Consider the following 24,796-nt stretch of genomic DNA (forward strand, 5'->3'; position numbering starts at 1 on the left):
GCAGTCTTCTATCCTTATGATCAAACAACTATGAGAACACACATGCCTAAATTATTCTGCCTCTAGTTGGTGCTAAGAAAAGGTCTCAGTGATGCATTCTGATTTATTAGGCCAATTTGGAATGAGGCCTACTTTTTGAGGCTCTGGCTTCTTTAAAACAACATAAATTCTGCATCTTTCCTGGTCAAAGACCCGAAGATGTCAGCTTGCTCCTCCTTTCCTGTCCTTGAAGGACTCTGCTCTTATTGGTTCCATGACAGAAGCTGACAGCCCAAGTCAGTCTCTGTTGTGTAATTTAAATGGGATTAACACAAAATTTGGTCATTCAGTAATGACTTCTATATCTTGAATGCTTGACTTCTCTGGGGAGATAAAGGCTTCTGCTATGGACTGTGGAAAGGACACTAAACAAAATGTCCACCTCTGGGTGACAATGACAATGTGGCTGCAGCAGGAGGTCCAGGAGTGGTAAATGTCTATTATTCCAAAGATTCTTTCTCCCGAGACTTTCCCTGAGACTTTCTCCTAGTTTACAGATGTGGTTTTGTATTTGTTTTAATAAAAATCAGGAATGAAATAATCCAGACTTCAGGCAGTTAATATTTAATTTTAATAATACTTGTTATGTTTAAATAGTCAGCAATGCATGAAGAGAAAAACCTTCAGATGTTTATACACGGTGTGAACACATGCTTTAATTATGCAGTTGGGGGAGATTCACAGTTAACAAAGCTAAAAAAAATCCTTGTTATAAATTACACAAAGCATATAAAAATATTTCTCTGAATGCATAGATTAAGACATTAAACTCACCTACCAGCAACTGTGCCTTATAATTCAGATGCTAAATGTGAGTTTCAACCAACTGACCAGACATAGTTTTAGGAAGGAGATCAGTTTAGGGCAACTCTTCATCAGGCCAACAATTCACCTCTGGGTCCCCAAGTCCTTTTGTTTTGATTTTAATTTCAGAGTTGACTGAAGACAGAATAAGCCTGAGAATGACTCAGGGTTGTGTCTACCTGTTGCTATGCTGGAGAGACACATCCAGCCACCAACTATTACCACATGTGGCTGGAAGAGTTTTGTTCCAAGTAGGTTCAAGGTGAGGTCTGTGTCCTCTGATAGAGGCCTGGTCTTCATCATATCAGTACAATATTAAGTATTTTTCCAAAGCAAACAAAAAACGGTTAGTACTTTTGAGCAAATTCACTTTCCAGTTGGCTAAAGCACAAGGGAGGTCTCTACCTTAAACCACTTGGGAGAAAGTAGGTAAGTAATAAATAACCTTCATTCTACTATACAAACACCTAGTACAAGGATAAGTCACAATCAGTAATTTGGTAGAACAAGAATTAAGTTGTGAAACAGATTGACACAGGATTAAGCTGGCCTTGAAGAACACCTCAACCCAGCTTTAGCATTTAGGTAGCAGCAGGAGGCCATTACCTCAGGACAACATTCTATTCCACTGACAACTTTTGTACATTCTCACTAAATTGTAGTGTTCCAATAAAATTAAGTTAACACAGTTAGGAAGTTAAGTTTCTTTGGAAACTATAGGCACTATGGGGAAAAAAGCTTCCTAAGACAGCAGGGATGCCACTCAACAGCTGGCTTCCTGTCCCCCACCATCTTGTTTGTTTAAGTGTGCTAATTCTTATTTCGGAAGTTAAGCTATTAGTTTAAACAAGACAGTAGCTTTTCTTTAGCACTAAAGACACTGGAAGAAAAAAAGAACCTTGAATTAATCCATTAAAAAATTCTTATGCCATGTACAAGAGTTTAATCAGTTTTTCTCAATTAACTTATTCCAGAAAGTCATGTGAGGCTTACAATTGGCTTTAAGTAGAAAAACACAAAACTCAAAGACCCAACATAATTTGCTTACAAAAGCAACAGAGAGTTTCAAGTTGCATAGAAATCCTAATAATTTTAAAATAACCTTTATCTTTGATATAAAAATAAAGATGCTAACCCCTTTTCTGCTATGTTTTTCACAATAGCCTTCAAAATAGCAACAGAACAACCTTAAAATTGCTTTTCAATTCTAATGGAAAATGAAAGTGGAGACCCTGGGACTGCAGCATTTGGGCTCTTTACATGTTGAAATTAAGCATGTTGATGACAGTAATTGCTTCAAGGAGTAAGAAATCTGGTTACTCTTTTAGGAAGCATTAGAGAGACCTCTAGTGACCACTAAGAAGTTAATGCAGAGATACCTATTTTCTAGGCAATGATTTTCATACTGTGAACAGATAAGCAGTCATGAATGGGTTTTTACAAAGGAAAACAGGAGGGAAGCTATTTTGGTCGACAGCATATTTACAACTAGGGTATGTTACTATAGCCTTAAATACCTTTAACCTGAGTAACATTTATGAATACATTACCTTATAGCTGCAAGTCACATAAATTCATCTGTCTGGTACCTGTATTTGCCACCAACATACTGAAGCTTTGAAAATGTCCTTAGACATAGTTTTGAAGCTATTCCCCACTCCATTTAGCTTATACTAAATGGGAGCTGTGTACAATCACCACCAGGAAAAGAGTATTTCTTGTCAAGGTAGTGTTTAAGAGTTTGGTTTAAGAACAGGCTCCACCCTCTGCCCTTTTGCCAGGGGGTTCTTTCATTTGGCAGATAAAACATATTGTATAAAGAAACCTTTAGCTTTTGTCTCTCTGGGCAACTTTTCAGGGATTCGAAGCTTTAAGCAAGGAGTTTGTGCACCAAGAGACAAGGAAGAGCAGCACCACTGCTTGTGGGTTGGGGGTTTCTGTTTGGTCAGAACAGGTTAATTAATCTGCTCTGCAATCATCGTTGACAGCTATAGGGCAGAACTGTGTTAGTATGCACTAAGCTGTGGTACCCATGGCCCTCTCAGGTAACAGCAGAATTCTAGGGCATTAGCCTTGATTTTTAGATCAATGGTTTGTCCTTGGACAGGAACTGACATGTGCCATCCCAATACTCAGTGGTAAGGATCCCTGATGCTGTTAATAAGTCAGTTTTGAAGCTCTCCTATTATAGCAAGGCCTTTCAGTCAGTGTTGATGCAGCATTTCTGAACAGAAAGTTATTTTCATTTATCATTAGAACCAGTTCCAGCTCTTGGAAATCTTGAAGCCGGGCAACATCTTTGTCCTAAAATAAAAATTAGTAGCAATGAATAATGGAGGATCCTTTTGCTTCCATATGTATGTACAATGTCCTGCATGACACCCATACCTTGGCACTTGCTAAATCCCAGAAATAGTGGCAGTGGTCAAGGTGAAAAGAAGCACACAGGCCAACTGAGGGAGCAGTCAGGGTTACATATATGTATTCATTAATAATAATATCTATAGAATGTTTTAAGGTTTGCAAAACACTTTGGATATGTTTATCATTGGATCCTCACAGCAATCCTGTCATCATCCTCATTTTTCAGGAGAGAACTGAGGCTCAGAGAGTTGAATTTAATTTGTCCAGGGTCACACAGCTAGTAAGTGTCTGACATGGGATTCAAACTCAGGTTTTGCTGATTCCAAGTCTCACTCCATCCACATCACCACAGTGAGTAGATCAGCTCTCTCTGAGCTCCCTGCTAAGTAGGAAATTCAGACAACCAAAAGTTCTGGTGGCTATGTGCAGATCTTAATATAGTATACTTCATATATTTTAACCTTGATACATTAGAAGACGGCATTCTGACTACTTCATTATGAGGGTAGCTGAAAACAAATGACTATTAGGACAGGTTCAGGTGAATAGCTAATCTAGAACATTCTATTTCATGTCTTCAGGAATGATAGACTCTATCTCCAGGCTTGATAGAGGAAAAAGAATTTAGAGGAATACAGCTGTACTCATTTTCTACCCTGTATTCCTCTATCCAGGTTTCAAACAAAGCCTAACAGGAACTGGGGTATGTTAATGCAGCATTCTGACTTCCAAAAATATAAGGCAAAAAACTAGTACTCATAGCCAGCCCCATGTTCTTACCTTTCTTAACAGAGTATTTGGTAACTTTCTGATCTTCTCCACTTGTTCTGGATTAATGCCCAGTTCACAGCAACTCACTCTGAGGAGTTCCTGGTAGGTGAGTTCTTGTCGATCAAGTTCAATCTCAATGAAGTCATTTTCTCGAAGAGATGGATTCTGAATTCTCACCTTGAGTACCAGCTCTAAAAAAAAGGTAATTTTTTAAAATGCAAAATGAATCGCTTTTAAGTAAGAAATCCAACTCATTGAAATGTTCTCTTTTTGGTCTATCCCATTTAATTTCAGATCTTTCCCAGATCAAAGTTCTGCTCTTGAGGCTATGCATTTTAGGGTTACAACTCACCATCATGGAAAACAAATTTTTGACTTCCAATCTTAGCTTTAACTTGTCGTGACTTATGCCCTAAAATATGGATCCTAATAGAAGTAATTTTGATCAGCTTTTCACTAAAGTAGCAGAAAACAACTATCCTATGGTATTACAACACATACGTGAATTGCTTTTCTGAAAATTTCCTTTTATAAAGCCTTAGCCTTCAGGAATTTCAGAATAGTGGGGAAAGAATTTCATTTGAATGTAATCTCCTAGAGGGAAGGGACATTTTCATTTTTATTCCCCTCTCTGCTGGGGACATGATAAGTACTTAAATGTTTGTTGTACTTCATTGAACTGAATAGCTGATCTGCTCTGGGACCTTGGGTGAGTCTCCATGCTTTCCTATGGCCAAATCTGTATCATGATGAATAAAATGGCATGCCCTAAAAGTATCAACTATCACTGCACAAATTTAAGTTTTTGTCTTAGATATTAGGACGAGGCTGATTTCACTGCTGGAGAGTCGCATTGGTCAATGAAAGCTTAGAAACAGGTTTAAGAACTGGGTTACAAAAAGGGTGGGAGGAAGAGAAAGGAGAGAAAGTAGGTAAAAGGCTAGTGGGCTAGCTGGTTACAAAGATAAAATCAAACACTTCTGAAGGCAGAAGAATGCAGAAGCTATCAGCAAGAATGTGTCAAACCTCAAAATGATGAGTCACTAAAAAAAAGGTAATTTTGCTACGTAAAATCTCATCTCAGATTAATAGCACAGAACTAGAAATATAGATCCTTGGTTTTTAAATGCTCTTCTTAGAGACTGTGGTCTTCTCTCCTCTGCATCCTATCAAAATAGGGTATACTTTTATGAAAACCCAAGACAGCTATTTGTATTTGTTTACTTGGTTTTTTTTCCCTCTCTCATGGCTATGTAGTACCCTCAGAGTACACCTGTACCATCATTACCAGCAACCTCGGTATTTCACAAAGGAGTAGATGAAACACAGAGCCTGTACTATCTACCTTGTGCCTAGGTTTGTCTGCTGACATGTTACCTTGCATATTAAATGGAAAAGCTCCCGTGAAGAAAAATGGCTGGAATGCTGGTGTTGGTCCTGTAAAAGTCCCATTCTGTTGATCCAGAGACACTGGTGGCTTGGGTGTGACAGGAGAGAACAGGGAGCGATTGTGACTCACAGGTGGTTGACAAACAGGACCAGGTTTTGTGCTTTCTGGTTTTCTATATATGGCAGAGGGGACAGACATATCCCCATTCTGGACTAGTGCCAACGACGTATGGTCATGTGAAAAGGACCCTAGTCGGGATGTTTCACCAGGTGGCACCACGGGAAGTGAGTGATCAGACGGAGGTGATGCAGGAGGTGTGGAGGATCTCCCATTTTGCAGTAGAGCTGAACCATCCGGTGTGGTGGTATATGTAAAAGGGAAGGGTGGGTTAGCCAAATAACTGGGAACAAAGGGCAGTTCTGCATCTTTCTTCAGCTCTGGAAGGTCATCCTCATCTTCCACTAAAAAGGAGAAAAACTGTTAGGGGAGCACAGATAGGTACATGACAAATACTTAGGCCAGTGATTAATTACTAATGTTAGAAGAATTTTCACCCCATATTGAGTTTGCTGAGTGTGAATCATGAAATTAAACTATGAATGTGGAATTTTAGTGGGGCTCAACAATCCTACTCCTGCCCTTATCAACTCCCTACCTTATTCCCCACAGTATCTGTTTCAAATCTTTTCTTTCCTGAGATCTTACCCCAAACCATTCCTCAACAGTTACAACAGATGACCTAGCCTCCTACTTCACTGAGAAGACTGAGTCCATCTGGCATGAGATCCTTAGTTTCACATTCCTCAGAACTTCTTAGCATCATTATTCACACTTCTATCCTTCCCACTGGTCACAGAAAAATTATCTCTACTCATCAGCAGAACTAAGCCCTTTGAGCTCTTAATATCCCAGTGAATCCTGATCTAACAAGACCCCACGGAGGCCAGACTGGCAAGAAGAATCACAGTGGGGGAGGGGAGAGTGCCCAGTCCCACTGCTTTCCCTTTACCTCCTCCCCAACTATGGCTGCCCAGAGCTCATGTGGCAGCTGAGGGGCGAAGAGGAACACAGCTGTTTTTTGGATGAGCTGGGAGTCACTAATGAGTCCTCCAGTGAGATGAAGGACCACCAGGCCTTACCATCTATCCTGCCATTATGCTCTCTAGACCTTGGGCACATCATCTGACCTGGGTGTACACTAAGGACCTTTAGGTCTTGTCATCTGTTCTACTGCCGAATCTTTATGGATTCTATTCCTTTCCATCCATCCTAAATCTTCAATTTCTTTCTCTTTTCACTGATTCCTCATTTGATTACACTTACTGAGATCTTCCCAATTCTAAAAAAAATTCTTCCTTTGACTTCTTTCAATTACCATCTTATCTCTTTGCTCCCCTTTACTGCCAAACCCTTTTAAAAGTTGTCTGCAATGAACATCTCTTTATTTTCTTATCCACTCTCTCTTTAACTGCTTGTACTATGGCTTTCCACCTCCACACTGTATCGAAAATGCTTTCTACCTTTAATTATCAAATTCAGTGATTCTTCTTCAGTCCTCAACCTCCATTACTTCAGAAACTTTTGACACAACTGACCATTACCTCCTCCTGTACACACTTTCCCTTCCCCCTTGGTTTCAGAGAAACTACACTTGGTTTTCTTTCAACCTATCCCTATCAGAGTGCTCCTCCTCTGTACTCTTCACTTGTTCATCTTCTTTTCATACCTGTAACACAGGTACATCTCAAGAGTCTGTCCTCAACCCTTTTCTCTTCTTTCACACTTAACAATCTTATTCTCTTCCATGACTTTAGCTATTACATTTGGGCAGAAGACTATTCTCTGCCTTCACAGCCACATCTAAACTCCCCTACTGACCTGCCTACCTAAGCTTCAACTTTCTTCTCTTTAAAATCTTGACTCTTTAGTTAACCAGTTTAAATGTATGCTATTTTCCAGTTTTGAGTTCTTGTCCCATCTGATTGCTACTCTTCCCATTCTGTACTTCCACCATGATTATTCCCACCCCTCCCCTGTCTGCTCCTTCTCCAAAGCTACAGAATTCTGCCAAAGGCAGTTACACAGATAGTGACTAAAGTCACTAGAACTTTGTTTTCCAGTCTCAACTGGTACCTCACCTCTGCATGACAATCCCTTCACTCTTCCTTACCTGACAGTCCAATTGTTCCCTTCTCCAGTCCTCTCAATTACCTCTCAGTAACGGGCTTCACCTCACAATCCATTAAGGCCATTCACCATGAACCTCCTTTTCACTCAAATTTCATACTTCAAATCTCCTCAACATTATTCCTCATTCTCTCCTCTTTGTTCTGGCCAGAGAAGATAAAGTAGTTCCTTTCCTTGCCAATACCTACCTCTCCACTTGTGCCCCAGATCCTATTCTCCTCTTGTTCCCTCCTTCTATCTCTTCTCTCTCCTTAATTTTAACCTCTTCATATACCACTGGCTTTTTCCCCTGCTTCCTATAAATATGTCCATTTCTCTCCCATCCTTAAAGAACCTTAAATTGATACAATCATCCTCTCCGGTAACATCCTATTTCTGTCCCTCCTTTCAAAGCAAAACTCCTAAAAAAAGCTATCACATTCTCTGTTGTCTCTACTTTCTCACCTCCTCTTTCAATCTGACTTCCACCTCTACCACTTGACTGAAATTGTGCTCTCCCAGGTTACCAATGATCTCTTTATTGCTAAATCCAATATCCCTTTTCCAGTCCTCATCCTTCTTGACCTCTTTCTGATTTGATTTTCTTTTAAATACTTTCAATTAGCAATTTATTTTTTTCTCCCTCTCACCTCCCTCCTCCATTGGAAAAAACAAACCAAACCCCTTGTAAACAAATGTGAATAGTCAAGTAAAACAGATGTCCATTTTGGTCATATCCAAAAATATGTCTCATTCTCAGCTTAAATCCACCACCTCTCTGTCAGATGATAAGTGGTATGCTTTATCACTGGTCCTGTCATTCCACTGATCAAAGGTCTTAAGTCTTTCAAAACTATCTTTATAATGTTGCTGTTACTATATAAATTGTTCTCCTGACTCTGCTAATTTCACTCTGTATTAGTTCATGTAAACCTTCTCAGGTTTCCTGGAATCCATCCTTTTCGTCATTTCTTCTAATAATACTTATACTATTAACTTGGTATATAGCTTGGTCAAACATTGAAGATGCCAAGGTCATCCACTGCATCCTGAGCCATCTCCAGTCATCCTGACTTTTGTCTTGCCTCTGGACTTCAATGACTCAGGAAGAAAAAGTGAGACTTTGCACAACTCTGCCTCACTTAAATCCAATTCACATGCAAGTCAAGATAATATTCCCATGATGTCACTAGTCCTCTTCAAAAGTGAAAAGATGAACAACATAGCACAATATTATTCTATCATATCTATATACTATAATTTTTTTAGCCATTCCCAAATTATGAGCACCCCCTCAGATTCTCATTCTTTGCTACCTCAAAAGGGGCTATATATTTTTACATCCTTAAAGTCTGCTTTGCTTAGGACGAATCCCTCCCTTAATCCTCTAAGTTGCCCTCCCCCCCCTTTTCTCTATATCCCTGTTAAATGAAATGTACCTCTGTACCTAACACTGTCTCTGTGTGTGTGTGTGTGTGTGTGTGTACTGTTCCCTCCTTTGACCAGTTCAGATGAGAAGTGATGTTTTCAGTGTCAGCTGCTCTCTTGCGCCCTCTCCTTGTACATGAGATAATTTTCTCTCACTTACTAGTAGACTCCTCTTCTCTCTTTCCAGTCTTCTCTTAAGACCATCAAGACATCACAGAACCACTTTAAGGCCTTGTCTAATGAGACCCTCTATGACCTCTGATGATAGGGATAAGAGGGGAAACGTATCATCTCCCCATATTTGAATGTACATAGTTTATCTTTGTTTATTCCTTTATTCATTAATGTTTACTTTTTTATGTTTTTCTTCACTCTTGTGTGTTTATAATTCTAAGTTATTCTGCAGCTCCACCTTCTCACTCTCCCACTCACTCTGCCCCTCTCCCCCAACTATGAACACAAGAAAAACAAGACCCATCACACACATGTGTAGCGCATCAAAGCAAGTTCCACATTGGTCATGTCCAAAAAAAAGTTGTCTTACTCTGCATTCTGAGTCCTTCACCTCTCTTTCCAGAGGTAGACAGCATGTTTCTTTATTAGTCTTCTTGAATCCTGGATGGTTATTACACTGATAAGAGCTCAGCACAATAATATTCCTTCATATTCATATATTATATCTTGTTTCACCCATTCCCTAATTTACACCATCCCCTCAGATTCCCATTCTATGCCACCTCAAAAAGAGCTATATTTTTATATATTCTTAGAATTTGTTTTACTTAGACTTAATCCCTCCCTTGATCTACCCTTCTTCTAGTTTCCCCTCTTCCTTTCTCTATTTCTGTTGAGTTACTGAATATTGACAGGTGTGAGTGTGTGTGACTGTGTGTGTGTGTGTGTGTTTTCTTCTTTCTTTTGACCTGTTCAGATGAAAAGTGAGGTTCCAATGGTAGCTATTCCTATTCCCTTCCCGTTTGTATAGATGGCTACTTTCATACCCCGATTATGTAAGAGAATTCACCCTAACCTTCCCTTTTCTTCTCCTCACCCTCAATGTACTACTTTCCCCCTCTTATTATATTCTTTTCTTAAGATCATCAAGATCTTAACTCCCAGGTCTTGTCTAATTGTACTCCCTCTATGACCCCTGATGATGACAGGGTTCAGAGAGGACACATCTATCACGTTCCCATTTTTGAATGTAAGCTGTTTATCCTTGTTTAGTCTTTTATCACCATTCATGTTGACCTTTTTATGTTTCTCTTTATTCAGAGTTTTTACACTGACCTGGTCTTTTCATCAGGAATGCTTTGAAGTCCTCTATTTCACTACAGATCCATTCCTCACCTCCCTAGCCCCTATAACATTAAACTCAGTTTGCTGGGTAAGTTGTTCTTGGGTGTATCCAAATATTATTTGCCTTCTGGAATATCACATTCCAAGTCCTCCACTCCTTTAAAGTGGTGGCTGCTAAATCATGTTTGATCCTGACTATGGCTCCTCAGTATCTGAATTCTTTCTTTCTGGCTGCTTGTTCCTTTGACGTGGAAATTCTGGATTTTGGCTTTGATGTTCCCAGGAGTTTCCCCCCCCCCCCCCACACAGTGGCAAGTGGATTCTTTCTATTTTTACTTTGCCCTCTGGTTCTAAGAGATTTGGGCATTTTTCTAAGATTTCTTGATACAGGATGTCTAGGCTCTTGCTTTGGTTAAGACATTCAGATAGTCTGATGATTCTTATTTTTTTCTCCTCAATCTGATTTCCAGGTGAGTTGTTTTTGCTATGAGATACCTTATATTTTCTTCCATTTTTTTCTAGTCTTTTGACTTTGTTTTAATATTTCTTGTTGTCTCATCAAGTCATTAGCTTCTGTTTGGTCCATTCTGATTTTCAGGGATTTTGCTGTTTGGGCAAGGTTTTGTATGGCTTGTTTCAAGCTGCTAATTCCTTGTCTAACTCTTTCTTTCACAGTTCTCAATTCTTTCCCACTTCTTTCCTCAAGCCCTTTATTTCATTTATAAAAACTTTTTTTTAAAAATTATTTTAAAAACTCTTGCTTCATTTCCTCTAGCTGACTATGTGCCCAAGCTGTGTTTTCCTCTGAAACTTTGCTTCTAAATGTTTTGGAATCATTCTATTCTTCTGCATTTTTGTCTTGAGTTTCTCTGCCACCATAACAGCTCTTTGTGGTAAGATTTTTTTCCCCTCATTCTTCCAACCTACATCCTGACTTCAGACTTGATATTAGGGTTCTACCATGCTTCTGGAGAGAAGGTCTGGGCTGGTCCTGTTGCCTGCTTTCTTGGGATGGTGAGTGATGTGTTATTCTAGAATCTCAAGGACAGGCTGGGTACCTGAAAGCTTTGAGTGTTCCCAAAGTGGTTTGATCTAGGTCAAAGTCTGATTGCTGCCCTTCTGCTCTGAGCTCTGCAAGGTCCTAACCTATGTCTGGGTCTGAGCAACAGGAGACTGCTCCTGGACTTGGCCCTATCAGTTAGCTGGAAAGCTCTGCTGGTTCACAGAAGGCTTTCTTTTGGTCTGGGATATCAATCTTGCCCTGGTTATTTCTCTTCAGGCTGGGCAAAATGTTGGAACTGAGACCCCATTCAGGGTTTGAGCCACACTGCTCCTTGTTTCTGAACTTTCCTCCTTTCTTGGTACACTACCCAGAGCCTCCCAGGGCTTCCCTATCAGGGACTACTAAGGTATAGGTCCCTTCTCAGTCTGCTTTTTATCTGTGACCTGGAACTAGGTTGGCACCTGTCCTGGTCATGGTGCCCACTATGGAACTGGTAGTGTCATGCTATGAGTCTGGGACCTACTCTTAACTTCACCCAGCATCACACTGGGCAAGAATGCTTCGAGCTCAGTGTGTTCCTAGCCTGACTCTCTTCCCAATGTCCATAAACCTTTCTATCTCTTAATGTTAACCTGGGTTGGACAAACGACTGTGACTTCTGGATTTCACCATCAAGGTTCAGTCTGGTGCATTTTCTAGATCTATCTGGAGTATTTTTTGGTGGGCAGAGCTCAGAGCATTGCTTCATGCTACTCTGCCATTTTGGCTCTACCCTCCTTCTACCTGAATGTTCCACCAGACTCTCAAATTCAATATGTCCAAAACTATGCTTATTATCTTTCCTCTTAAACTTGGTCCCCTTTTGACTTCATTATTTCTACCTATAGACATTACCATTTATTCTGTCTCTCATGTTCAGAACCTTGAGTTATCTTTTAATTTTCTTTTTTCCTTCTCTTCACATCCAATCAAGTCCTGTCAATTTCACCTCTGCACCAGTGCTCACATTCATCTCTTTTTCCAACTGCAATCATTCTAGGACAGACCCTTATTACCATCTGCATGGACTATTCCAACAGCCTTCTAACAGTTTTTCCTGTCTCCTTTTGGAAGTAAAATAATTAATACCACTGGCAGAACGATTTTTCTTGTAGATAAATTTAGTCATGTCCCCTTAACCACATAATGCTTAAAGAAAAAAAATCTTCATAACTCCCCTTTGCCTGGCATTCAAGGCCCTTCTCAATATGGAACCACCTATCTCTTTGCCCTCATTTTTCTCTCTATGAAGCCAAACTGGACTACTCTCTGCTTCCTGAACATGTTGTGCATAATCCAACCTCCATGTCTTTGCTCATACTCTTTCTCTTGCTTACAATGCCCTCTCTTTCCCTGTTTCCTGCTAAATTCCTACCCATCCCTTAAATCCTAATTCAAATGCTACCTCTTCTACGAAAAAAGCTTGCCCTCATCTGCCATTAGTAACAACTTGCAATCTTGGATCTTATGTAACACTCTGCATTAATGCCCTTATTATGTAATATTGCATATAATAATTATCTGTATTTGCATCTTACCCCTCTACTACAGTATAAATGGCAGAAAATGTGTCTCATCCATACTTTATACCTTCCCCAGCATAGCGTATAATACTCTGTACACAGTAAGCAACTAATAAATGTTTGTGAAGATTATTTAACATAACCAACAGTGCAGAAAACATGATCATGAGACATAAATGTTAGTTGGACATAATCAGAAGTTGCTCATTGGTCCAGACTTACCTCCCATAATCTTCCTGATATCTTTTCTTGATGTCAATTGGACTGGCATTTCGCCTTTTGTGGTAAGAATCTCTCTGTCAGCTCCTGAGTTTAACAGGTAAGAGACCACCTGGCCATGATTTCGTTTGCATGCCCAGTGCAAACAGGTCCTAAACAGTGGAAACAACAGTGATTTAAAAGAAGTTGGAAGGAAGAATTTGAATTTTAAAATTATTTTTTACAAACTGCTTACATAATAAATTTAACTATGGGAAACCATTGCTAACACCAAGAGCCTAAAACTCTAAATTAAGAAGGAAAGAAATTCTATTAAAAACTCAAGAAAACCCTGCAGATTAAATCAATATATATCTAAAACTCAGTGCCTTTGATGCTAAAGTAAAAATTAGGAAGGATAGTGAAAATATGTTAGATAACATAGTTCTAGTGCAAAAAAGCAGAGTCAAAGGCTTTTAGAATATACAGAAGCCTCACGCCAATGTTCAGTGATTTTTTTTAAGATAAGAAAATTGAAAGGTGTTGAATAAAGGGAATATGTAATACCATAAAAAATGAATCTGGTTATAATGATAGGAAATGACTTGTCACCAATATGTTTTATCAGCTCCTTGTATACTGTCAGACCATAATACTTATTAAAGCCAAGATCAAAATCAATACCAAACCCATAAAAACAAAAATAAGGCATACATATGAGTCAACTTCAACCTAATAAGCTATTAAAGCTGAAAAATGTGGAATGGCTAAGAGACTAGACATTGTTGACACAGATCATTACCATTTTCTAAAGAACTTTAACCATTTCAAACCAACTGTCACAATAAACAGATGAAAAGACCCTATAAACTGCCTTATCAGTCAACATATGATCTCTTTGACAAGCAAAGAGACATGCTGGCCAAGGACAACACCAGTTTAGGATAACTCATTTGTTAAATCTTATGGAGAAGGATGGGAAGTTAGGAGCTATATAGCCTCATAAAACAGTGAGAAGCAAGGGGCAGGAAGTGGGGAAAAATTTTACCAAAAGCTTGGTTCAAAATCATTACCAGGGAATTTAAGAATGAAACCTGAAGGACCACAGACATAAAAAAAAAATTGAAAAGATCTTTAAAGCTGTTAAACTAACTAAAAAATGCAGCTATGCCAGGTGATCTTTAAAGATTTTTATTAGAATAATAAAGTCATGACAATCACCACATTTGGGCTTTAAAATGACAGACCCTAATGAGGAATGTAGAGGTGCATGAGAACATAGTAATGGCACTAAAGAAAAGAAAGAAAAGAAGAGCAACTGTACTAGACCAAGAATACACAGAGAAGCTCTGTGGTAGAGGCAAAATAATTGTGAAGGCATTGAAGGTACAATTCTTAACATACATGAAAGGATGGAGAATGCCAAAGCCTTGGGAAAAAAAAAAAACGTTAAAATTTAAAAAGGTGAGCAAGAAAATATTAAAAACTAGGTTTTTAATTAAAAACTAGGTGAACCATACACCTACATTTCTACAAAAAATTTTACAAGAATAACCTATGTTTGCATCCAGGGTGACAATGATGAATGCATGAGAAGTAAACAGGTAGGCATTCACAAATGATTTTCTATAGCTGACCACCTTTTCACAGTCACAAAATTGGCTGAAAGGGGAATAGATATAAGATGCGGCTGTGCTTATTGTGTTGATTATAAACAAGTACTTGATTTGGTAGAGCAAACTGCCACCCTAAAAACTCTCCTCCAACAAGGTGTTTTTCATGAATGTGTCAACCTCATACAAGATTCTTTAAAAGAGGAAGCAACAGTTAACTTTAACTTTTAAAGAGTTAACTTTAACCTTAGACTCACTGATCACTGATAACAAGGCACAAAAGAGGGAGAAGTATGCTTACCAAAAGCGTTTGCCATTGTCAAAGGATATGCAGTAGAGACAGTAAAGTCTTCTTGTTTGTAGGTGACACTGTAGGACGGCATCAAAACTTAACACTGCAGGGCCTCCTAAATGAGATCGGTAATCGCTTAAAAGTGTTCAAACTATCAGTAGATACGGAGTGTTTATTGTCCAGCCTATGATATGAAGTTGGAAGTATAACCTCTGTTTAGTACCTGAACATACTTTGAGCATGGACAATGAGGTGGGCCCAGAACTGAAAAAAAGGAGGTTGGACTGACCTTTGAGAAGTTGTGCACTCAAATTTCTCCCTGAAACAAAAGGCCACCTTTTTTTTTTTTAAGCATCAATTTTCTTACAATAATGCTGTATAATTTTAACTCACGGAATACCTGTCTTAGGAGAATTAAAATTAAGGGTTTCCCAAGAGGCAATGGAGGGCACAGTGGATAAGCAAGTGGCAACATATTACCAATCAGATACTGCTTAAGAAAGGTGTTGCAAAGGATATCACAAGAGAAGTATATGACTGAAAAAGGTGACCTGGTTATGTAGTGAGAGCTAAGTCTCCTGGACAGGCAACACATATGTTCCACTGGTATTCACAAAAATGTTAAGAGTAAGGCTCCAGGTATAGAGAGTGGAAAATTTATAAAAAGATACTGACAAGAGTGATAAAAGTACAGAAGGTATTCTTGAGAAGGTATAGAAGACTTGTGATTTGCATGGCTGGGGGCAGTGTCCATATTAATTAGATTATAGATCTTCTGAAATAATAACTTCCAGGAAAATAAAGATTCAATTTCTTGCCTATTTACCTATTATTTTTTCCCCAAAGGCACACAAGGTATCATCTGCTTAATAACAAGCCAGTGTCTAGATTACATTATAATTTCTAAGAATTTTGTAGTTAAATGAAAATAAAGAAAATATTTCCCTAATCTTCACACATTCTTCCAATGTACCCTGTCCATTTCTACAAAAACAATTTCTGAATAATTTATTTAGATCAAGGAGTTATGTATGCTCTGAAGAGTTGTTGTTTTAGTACTGGATTAAAATGTAATTAGCATGCTTAAAAGCAATTAAAGAATAACTAATATCTACTGAATAATCTGGCAGCTGAGTTAGCTCAGTAGATAGAGCACTGGATTTGGAATCAGAAAGACTTGAGTTCAAATCCAGCCTTAGAAACTTCCTAGCTATGTGACCTTAGGCAAATCACTTAACCTCTATTTGCCCCTGGAGAAATGGCAAACCACTCCAATATATTTGCCAAGAAAACTCTATGGACAAAGGTCCATGGGGTCATGAAGAGTTGGGCATGACTCAAACAACTCAACAACTAAAGTAATAATCCCCAGTGGCTAGTGCAAAATGCATTCTATAGGTATAAAAACCACATTATTTAACCTACTTTTAAGCACCCCACTTTCCTTAACTATATCAATGAACTGAAATAAGTGACTGCAAAGCCAAGAGCGAATATAGGTGTGCTAAATAATAGTAGTCTCATTCCTTAGACAGTGTTAGGGCACTACTTTAAGGAGGAAAGTTTTATAGAAAAAATCCATTTGACTCCTAGGAAGAGTTTAAGTTAACCCTGAAGTCTGAACAATTCCTAAGGAGGAGAACTGACTGGCTGTCTATGGATTGGTTTATTTACTTTAACTGCAGTTATATTTTATCAATATCACTTGATACTTTAACAATATCACTTACTATCTTATTCAAATGCCTTTGGATTATAAGCCACTGGGTCCCATGGCAGAATGAATGTTATGTTCGGAAAATAAAGGAAGAATCTTCATCTACGTGGCCAGCAAGAGGTGGAAAGTACTTCTAGTCTCACCCAAGGGAGACCTGTGAGTAGATGGTACAATGTGCCCTTGATTCTAGTCACTTAAATTGACTGTAGATTGCATGCATGTAGATAGTATTGGTTTGAAAAGTGAGCAATTATAATAAGTGAGCACTTCTAATGAATGGAGTATGATGAGAAAAACATGCTCCATTTGGAAGTAAAGTATTCACTCATTGGAGGTAAATCATCTGTTTGCACAAGTTTAAAAGTGAAGCTGACAATTTACAGCTAGTACACCTGATCTGTATGAGGTGTTAAGAGAAGACTAGCACTTCTGGCGTGAGGGCTTGCTGAGCCCCTCTCAGGGCTGCTCATCTTCCCTTGGTGTCACCTGTCACATAACTCCCACCTGTGGCTCCAAGAAGCTGCAGCATGCGCAACAGCCACACCCTGGTAAGACCATCTTGGCAGAGAAGCTAAACCAGATTGAAGGTAACTGACAGGCCTCAAATCCGTTGGTGAGTTAGGGGGATGTCTATCCCAACCATGTGAAGACTTTACCCAGGGGAATGGGCAGATGAGAACAATTTGTTCCAATGGCCATGAAGGCGACTGAAGCAGGCACCGTGGAGAGCTTAGAGCTTGGTCAGACATCAAAGGTGGCAAGTTCATCGACTACATTCCTGGTCATAGCCAGTCATCCTGACCTTTGTCCTGCCACTAGACCCAAGAAGAGAAAGTGAGGCTGATGAGTTTCTGCAACTCTGCCTCACTTAAATCCAATTCACATATAAGTCAAGTCATCGCTGGTCTTCTTTGAAAACAAAGGATATCATCCAGAGAAAGAACTACAGAGTCTGAATGTAGATAGAAGCACACTATTTTCACTTTTTTTGTTTTTCGTTTTTTCTTTCTTGTGGTTTGTTCTGATTCTTCTTTCACAACATGGAAATATGTTTAACATGATTGTAGTCTCATTCCTTATATAGTATTAATACCACTTCAGATTGCTTGCTGTCTTGGGGAGGGGGGAGGGGAAGGAGAAAAATTTGGAACTCAAAATTTTACAAAAATGAATGTTGAAAACTCTTCACATGTAATTGGAAAAAAAAATTTAAAAACTATTAAGGAAAAAAAGAAAAGAAAAAAGATAAACAACAACAAAAACCACTGGGCAGAACAACTTGCTAAAACAAAGAGACAAGAGCATGTGAATGCAAAGTGAGGTTAACAAGACTTAGCAGTGTACATCATACATAGCAATGCTGTGGAAAGACCTATGGATCATCATTTACAGTTCAGTTACGGGGTCCAGAGCTGCTCTAATTCAAAACTCCTTGTACCTAGGCAACATTTGTAACTTTCACATGGGCCATTACACTCATTCCTTCATAGCCAAGGGGCAGATATTGTGCCTAAGTCACAACAGAGGTTGGAATCAATTATGAAACCTTAGCTCTTCAAATCTTTAGATCTGTGGTCATTAATATAGTGAGTTTCTTCTCTGGAAAGTCACTAAACTATACTCATTATTGCTGATATTGCTATTTACTGGGCAACAAATCTCTATCATTCTCTCCTACCTCTCAGTTCTAGATCAGGACTTTTAAATGCCTGCTACAGAAATACAATTGTAAGTTCTAGTACATAGAGAACTGGCCCTGGAGTCAGGAGGACCTGAGTTCAAATCCGGTCTCAGACCAGACATTTGACACTCACTAGCTGTGTGACCCTGGGCAAGTCAACCCCCCCAAAAAAAAAAAAAAGGTTCCAGTTCTATGTCAAACCTATTCCTCCTCCTGATTGTTCATCACTATTCCAGTTACCTGAGATGGAAATCTTGTGTCAAGTTTCAGTCCTCCCTCTCCCTACATGCAACCTCTTCACAACTTCTGTCACGTCTACTACTACTCCTGCCCACTGCCATTACCATCACCTAGTGCAGGCTTTCATGACCTCTTGTTTGGAAATTGTTCAAACAGCTTCTAATTAATTTCAGAAACTTCCAACCCATCCTACATACTGCTGACAATTTAATGATAAAATCATGCCTCTACCTGAAAACTTTTAATAGCTTCACACTGCTTACCAAGTGAAGTGGAAAATTCTTATCGTGGTACAAAAGGTCTTCCTTCCTCAATCTGGCTTTAATTCACCTTTCTGGTCATTTCATACAACTTCCCTTTACCTTCAGGGACCTTCAGTGTTAAGGAATCCAGTCTTCCTACCACTGTGTCTTTGATCAGTGTTCCCTATCTCCTCTTCACCTATCTCTTACAATTAAAATTTCACCATCCTTCAAGCCTTCACATCTTCCATGTAGCCTTCTTTAATTCCACAATTCTAATTTTCCTTTTAAGTGTCATACCGTGTGTCTCTTTCAAGCTTTCACACTGTATTATGTTACCTTTATTTGTTTTCACATCTTATCCTCTCTTCTTACTAGGCTGTAAACGCCTTAGAGGGGGAACAGGAAGTATATCTTTTCATTTCTGCATCTTTCATAATGATTTGTACTTATATGTTCAATAAATGTTCAGTGAATTTGTAAAAATGAGGAATTTAGGACAGTCACTATTGTTTCATCTTTAACAGATTTTCCTAGCCATACTGGGCAAATGTCAGTGTGTTTTAAATGCAAAAACTGAAGAAAAAAAGCCCCTATAAGGAAAAAAAAAGGGACATTATGTCCTTTGCTCCACTTCCCTTTGCCAAATTAAATCAAAAGAATTTTCAAAAGCTTATAAAAAGTACTAGAGGGAGCTAAGACAGCAGATTAGGAGCAGCCACCCAGGTGAACTCTCCCAAAGTTCTCCTCCAAACAACTTTAAAAAAATACCTCAAACCAAATTTTGGAGTGGCAGAGTCAACAAAAGGTTGGATTGAGATATTTTTCCAGTCAAAGAAAATTTAAAAGGTCAGTTGGTGACATCTGTGACACTGGTGTGGAAGCCTATCCAGAGCCCATACCCAGCAGCAGCAATAGCAGCTTTGGGAGCTCTCAGCCTAGAAATGGTAAGGGACTTGGGACAAATGGTCAGAGATTACAGGGAACCCTTTAGTGGCACTGGGTACAGCTGCACTTATTGACAACTCTATTGCCCATATGCAGTTCCGGGTCATAGTTCCAGGGTACAGAGGAGCGCTGGGGATCAGTCACAAGGGAGGAGGTGCCCTGCAGTCACAGTTCCAAAGCAAAGAGGAATACTAATTCTTGTGGTTACTGGGGATCTGGGATCCTTATTGGGTAAAGACTAGAGTTAAGATCAGGAGAACAGTGACCATATCTCTCCCAGGATCACACCATCTTGGAAGAATCAAAAATTTGCAGACCCCCAAGAACTAATTCTGAAAACAAGCACAAAAGAGCCTGAAGTTAAATGAGCAGGTGAGCAGAGCCTAACTTTAACAGAGTCAAGAAACAGGTTAGAAAAATGAACAACAAAAAAGGATTTGACCATAAAAAAGTACTAAGTAGCAAGGAAGACCAAGACATAAACTCAGAAGACAACAATGTGAAAACAGTTTTTTTTTTTTGGTTTGTTTTTGCTAGGCAATCAGGGTTAAGTGACTTGCCCAAGGTCACACAGTTAGTTGTGTCAAGTGTCTGAGGCTGGATTTGAACTCAGGTCCTCCTGATTCCAAGGCCAAAGCTCTACCCACTGCGCCACCTAGCCATCCCTGAAAAGTTATTTTTAAAAGCCTCAAAGAAAAATGCTAATTGGACCCAAACCCAACAAGAATTATTGGAAGACTTAAAGAAAAAAATAAAATGAGGCAGCTAGGTGGCACAGTGGATAGAGCACCAGCCCTGAAGTCAAGAGGACCTGAGTTCAAATCCAGCCTCAGACCAAACACTTGACACTTACTAGCTGTGTGACCCTGTGCAAGTCACTTAATCCCAATTGCCTAAAAAAAAAAAAAAAATTAAAGAAAAAAATAAAAAGTTGAAGAGGAAAATGGGAGAAGAAATGAGAATGATGCAAGAAACTTATAAAAAGAAAACAGCTTAGTAAAAGAGGCATTAAAAAATACTGATGAAAATAACACCTTAAAAAACAGAAATGGCCAAATGGTAAAAGAGGTACAAAAATCCACTCAAGAAAACTCTTAAAAACCAGAATTGGTCAAATGGAAAAGGAGGCACAAAAATTCACTGAAGAAAAGAACTCCTTAAAAAAAAGAATTAATTGGTCAAATGGAAAAAAAGACATAAAAATCTCACTTAAGAAAATAATTCCTTAAAAATTAGAATTGGGCAAGTGGAAGGTAATGACTCCATGAGACATCAAGAAACAATAAAACAAAATCAAAAGAATGAAAAAATAGAAGAACATGTAAAATATTTCCTGACAAAAAAAAAAAAACTGACCTGGAAAATAAATCAAGGAGAGATAATTTAAGAATTATTGAACTACCTGAAAGCCATGATCAAAGAAAGAGCTTAGACATATTTGAAGAAATTGTAAAGGATACCTGCCAAGACAAACCCAGGAATTATATGAATACAATTACAAAATACTTTTCACACAAATATAGTCAATCTAAATAACTACAAAAAACATCAATTGCTCATGGGTAGGCCAAGCTAATATAATAAAAATGATAGTTCTACCTAAATTAAATTTACTTAGTTAATGCCACACCAAACTACCAAAAATTATTTTACAAGAACTAGAAAAAAAATAATAACAAAATTCATCTGGAAGAACAAAAGGTCCAGAATATCAAGCGAATTAATGAAAAGAAATGCAAGCAAAGGTGGCCTAACCATTCCAGATCTAAAATTGTATTATAAAGCAGCAATCATCAAAACTACTTGGTACTGGCTAAGAAAGAGTGGTGGATTTGTGAAATAGATTAGGTACACAAGACACAGTAGTCAATGGCTATAGTAATCTACTTTTTGACAAACTCAAAGACTCCAGCTTCTGGGATAAGAACTCACTATTTCACAAAAACTGCTGGGAAAACTGGAAAACAGTATGGCAGAAAGTAGGCATAGACCAATATCTTACACCTTATATCAAGATAAAGTCAAAATGGGTACACAATTTAGACATAAAGGGTGATACTATAAACAAATTAGGAGAGCAAGGAATAGTTTACCTGTCAGATCTATGGAGAAGGGAAGAATTTATGACCAAACACAAGCTAGAGAACATTATGAACTGCAAAATGAATAATTTTGATTACATCAAATTAAAATTTTTTTGCACAAATAAATCCAATACAACCAAGATTAGAAGGCAAGCAGAAAACTGAAGAACAATTTTTACAGTCAGAGTCTTTGATAAAGGTCTCATTTCCAAAATATATAGAGAACTGAGTCAAATTTATAAGAATACAAGTCATTCCCCAATTGATAAACTGTCAAAGGATATGAACAGGCAGTTTTTAGATGAAGAAATTAAAGCCATCTATAGTCATATGAAAAAATGCTATAAATCACTGATCAGAGACAACTCTGAGGTACCACATCACACCTTTCAGATTGGCCAACATGACAAAACAGGAAAAGGATAAATGTTGGAGAAGATGTGGGAAAACTTGAACTCTAATGCATTGCTGGTGAAGTTGTGAACTGATTCAACCATTCTGGAGAGCAATTTGGAACTATGCCCAAAAGTTTATAAAACTGTGTATACCCTTTGACCCAGTAATACCACTTCTAGATCTGTATCCCAAAGAGATCAAACAAATGGGGAAAAGATCTACAGGTACAAAAATATTTATAGCAGCTCTTTTTGTGGTGGCCAAGAATTAGAAATTAAAGGGATGCCCATCAATTGTGGAATGGCTGAACAAGCTGTGGTATATGAATGTAATGGAATACTATTGTTCCATAAGAAATGATGAGCAGGCGGACTTCAGAAAAACCTGGAAAGACTTGCATGAACTGATGCTGAATGAAGTGAGCAGAACCAGGAAAACACTGTACACAGTAATAGCAACACTGTACGATGACCAACACTGATATACTTAGCTCTTCTCAGCAATGCAATTAACTAAGACAATTCCAAAAGATTCATGATGGAAAATGCTATCTACATCCAGAGAAAGAATTATGGAGTTTGAATGCAGATCAAAGCATACTATTTTCTCTTTTTCTTTTCCCTTTGGTTTTTTCTTTCTCATGGTTTTCCCTTTTGGTTCTAATTCTTCTTTATAACATGACCAATGTGGAAATATGTTTAATATTTTTATAAGCCTGTATCAGATTGCACACTGTCTTTAGGAGGAGGAGGGGAAGGTAAGGAAGGGGAGAAAATTTAAAACTCAAAATCTTACAAAAGTGAAATAAATATTAAAAAGGAGAAGAGAAGAAATTGTCAAGAACTGCCTTGATATCTTAGATCCAGATGGTAAAATAGAAATGGAAAGAATCCAATAATCACCTCCTGAAAGAATATTATAGTTCAATTCCAGAGCTCCCCAGGTCAAAGAGCAAATACTTCAAGCAGCCAGAAAGAAACAATTCAAATATAATGAAGCCAATTAAATAATCAATTAATTTTAAAAAACAAATATCATGGAGCCACAGTCAGGATCACAAAAGATTTAGTAGTTTCCACATTAAAGGAGCTAAGGGCTGTATATTTCCCTTCATCTCATTTTCTTCTGTTTCTTCCTCTCTTTTATTTTAATTCTGTGTGCATCTTTCTGTTTCATGGGTGTCTCTTGTAAATAGTATATTGTTGGATTCTAGTTTCTAATCCACTCTTCTTTCTACTTCCATTTTATGGGTGAGCTCATTCCATTCACATTCATAGTTCATAAAAATAAAACAAAAAGTACAAGAATAGAGAGAGGTGAACTGCTTGAAAGTCATGTATATAGGGTATTCTTTTGCCATGCCACATAACTGGCTTATTTCTAATATAGAGAGCATAAAAGGCTTCCTTCTTTAAACTACTTTTGAAGAACTTAGTAGTTCTTTGTATATTCCATCTCCCATCTCCCTGCCTTTGCACAGGCTGTCTTCTATTTCCAAGATGCCCTCCTTCCTCACAGTTCCCTCTTAGAACTCCTAGCTTTCTTGGATCAAAGCTCAGCTCAAGCACCACCTCTTACATCAGGCCTTTCCCAATCCCATCACCAAGTGCCAGTGTTCCTTCCCAAGTCAATTATCTTGTACAAAAATTTGATATTGATATTCATTCATAGTTTCTCCTAAGAGAATGTGTGCTTCCTGAAGAAAGGGACTGTTTCATTTTTGTCTTTGTATCCCCAGCGCCTGCAATGTGATAAGTGCTTAACAAATGTTTGACAGATTGATCTTGTCCAAGATCCTAATTTTACATCTGAGGAAACTGAAGTCCAAAGAGCTTAAGTAATCTTCCCAAGGTCAGATACTTAGTGAGTGGCAGAGGTAGGATCTAAACTCAAATCTTCTGTCTCTAAATCCAGCATTTTTTCCTACTGTGCCATGCTGGATCTGTAGTACCTTGGAGATCATCTAGGCCTCACTGTATAGATGAAGAAACTGAGGCTCAGAAAAATAAGGTAATTTATTTAATAAATCAATACCAGAACCAGGTGTCCTAACCCCATGGTCCAATGCTTTTAACACTGAACTAAATGGGTGGAGAGATTGATAAGAAAGGCTCTCTACTTCAAAATATCTGCAAGCTTGGTTTGGTTCAAAGCTAGCAAAAGAAATTCTATTTCTCATATGAACTAAATCAATTCTATCAAAACTTCTGACTTTACTATGATACTGTCCCTTGAAGGCACAGATACTCAACAAATATTCATTGAATCCCAAAGAATTTAGAATCATCACCACTCAATTTCACTCTAAAGAGATTTTCAATAAGTAGCATGGTACAGTGGAAAAAAACCACTAAATTTGGAGGTAGAGGATCTGGATATTGGCTCTGCCACTTCAACACGTCACCTCAAGCAAATCATTTAACCTCTCTGGACCTGTTTCTTCCTTTGTAAAACAAGGCTGAAATAAACCTTGTAGCTCTAGATGTATGCTTATGACTAGATGACCCCCTTCAATTCAATCTATGATCTAACTTGAGGAAAAGTCATATATCTGAGTCA

At 38.3% G+C, this 24,796-nt stretch overlaps 1 protein-coding gene across 1 annotated transcript; it reads right to left on the bottom strand.

Annotated features, from left to right (window-relative positions):
• Positions 1-591: 591 nt before the first annotated feature.
• LOC114040431 (ankyrin repeat domain-containing protein 40-like) lies at positions 592-15,064 on the bottom strand (the record flags this gene model as incomplete). Its single annotated transcript, XM_027858544.1, has 5 exons — positions 592-3,147; positions 3,988-4,169; positions 5,356-5,829; positions 13,049-13,197; positions 14,939-15,064. Coding segments are annotated over 5 exons (1,078 nt in total), but the record flags the coding sequence as incomplete, so codon positions are not given.
• Positions 15,065-24,796: the final 9,732 nt, after the last annotated feature.

This window comes from Vombatus ursinus, unplaced genomic scaffold (assembly GCF_900497805.2).
Source record: "Vombatus ursinus unplaced genomic scaffold, bare-nosed wombat genome assembly UNPS02013136.1, whole genome shotgun sequence".
NCBI lineage: Eukaryota > Metazoa > Chordata > Mammalia > Diprotodontia > Vombatidae > Vombatus > Vombatus ursinus.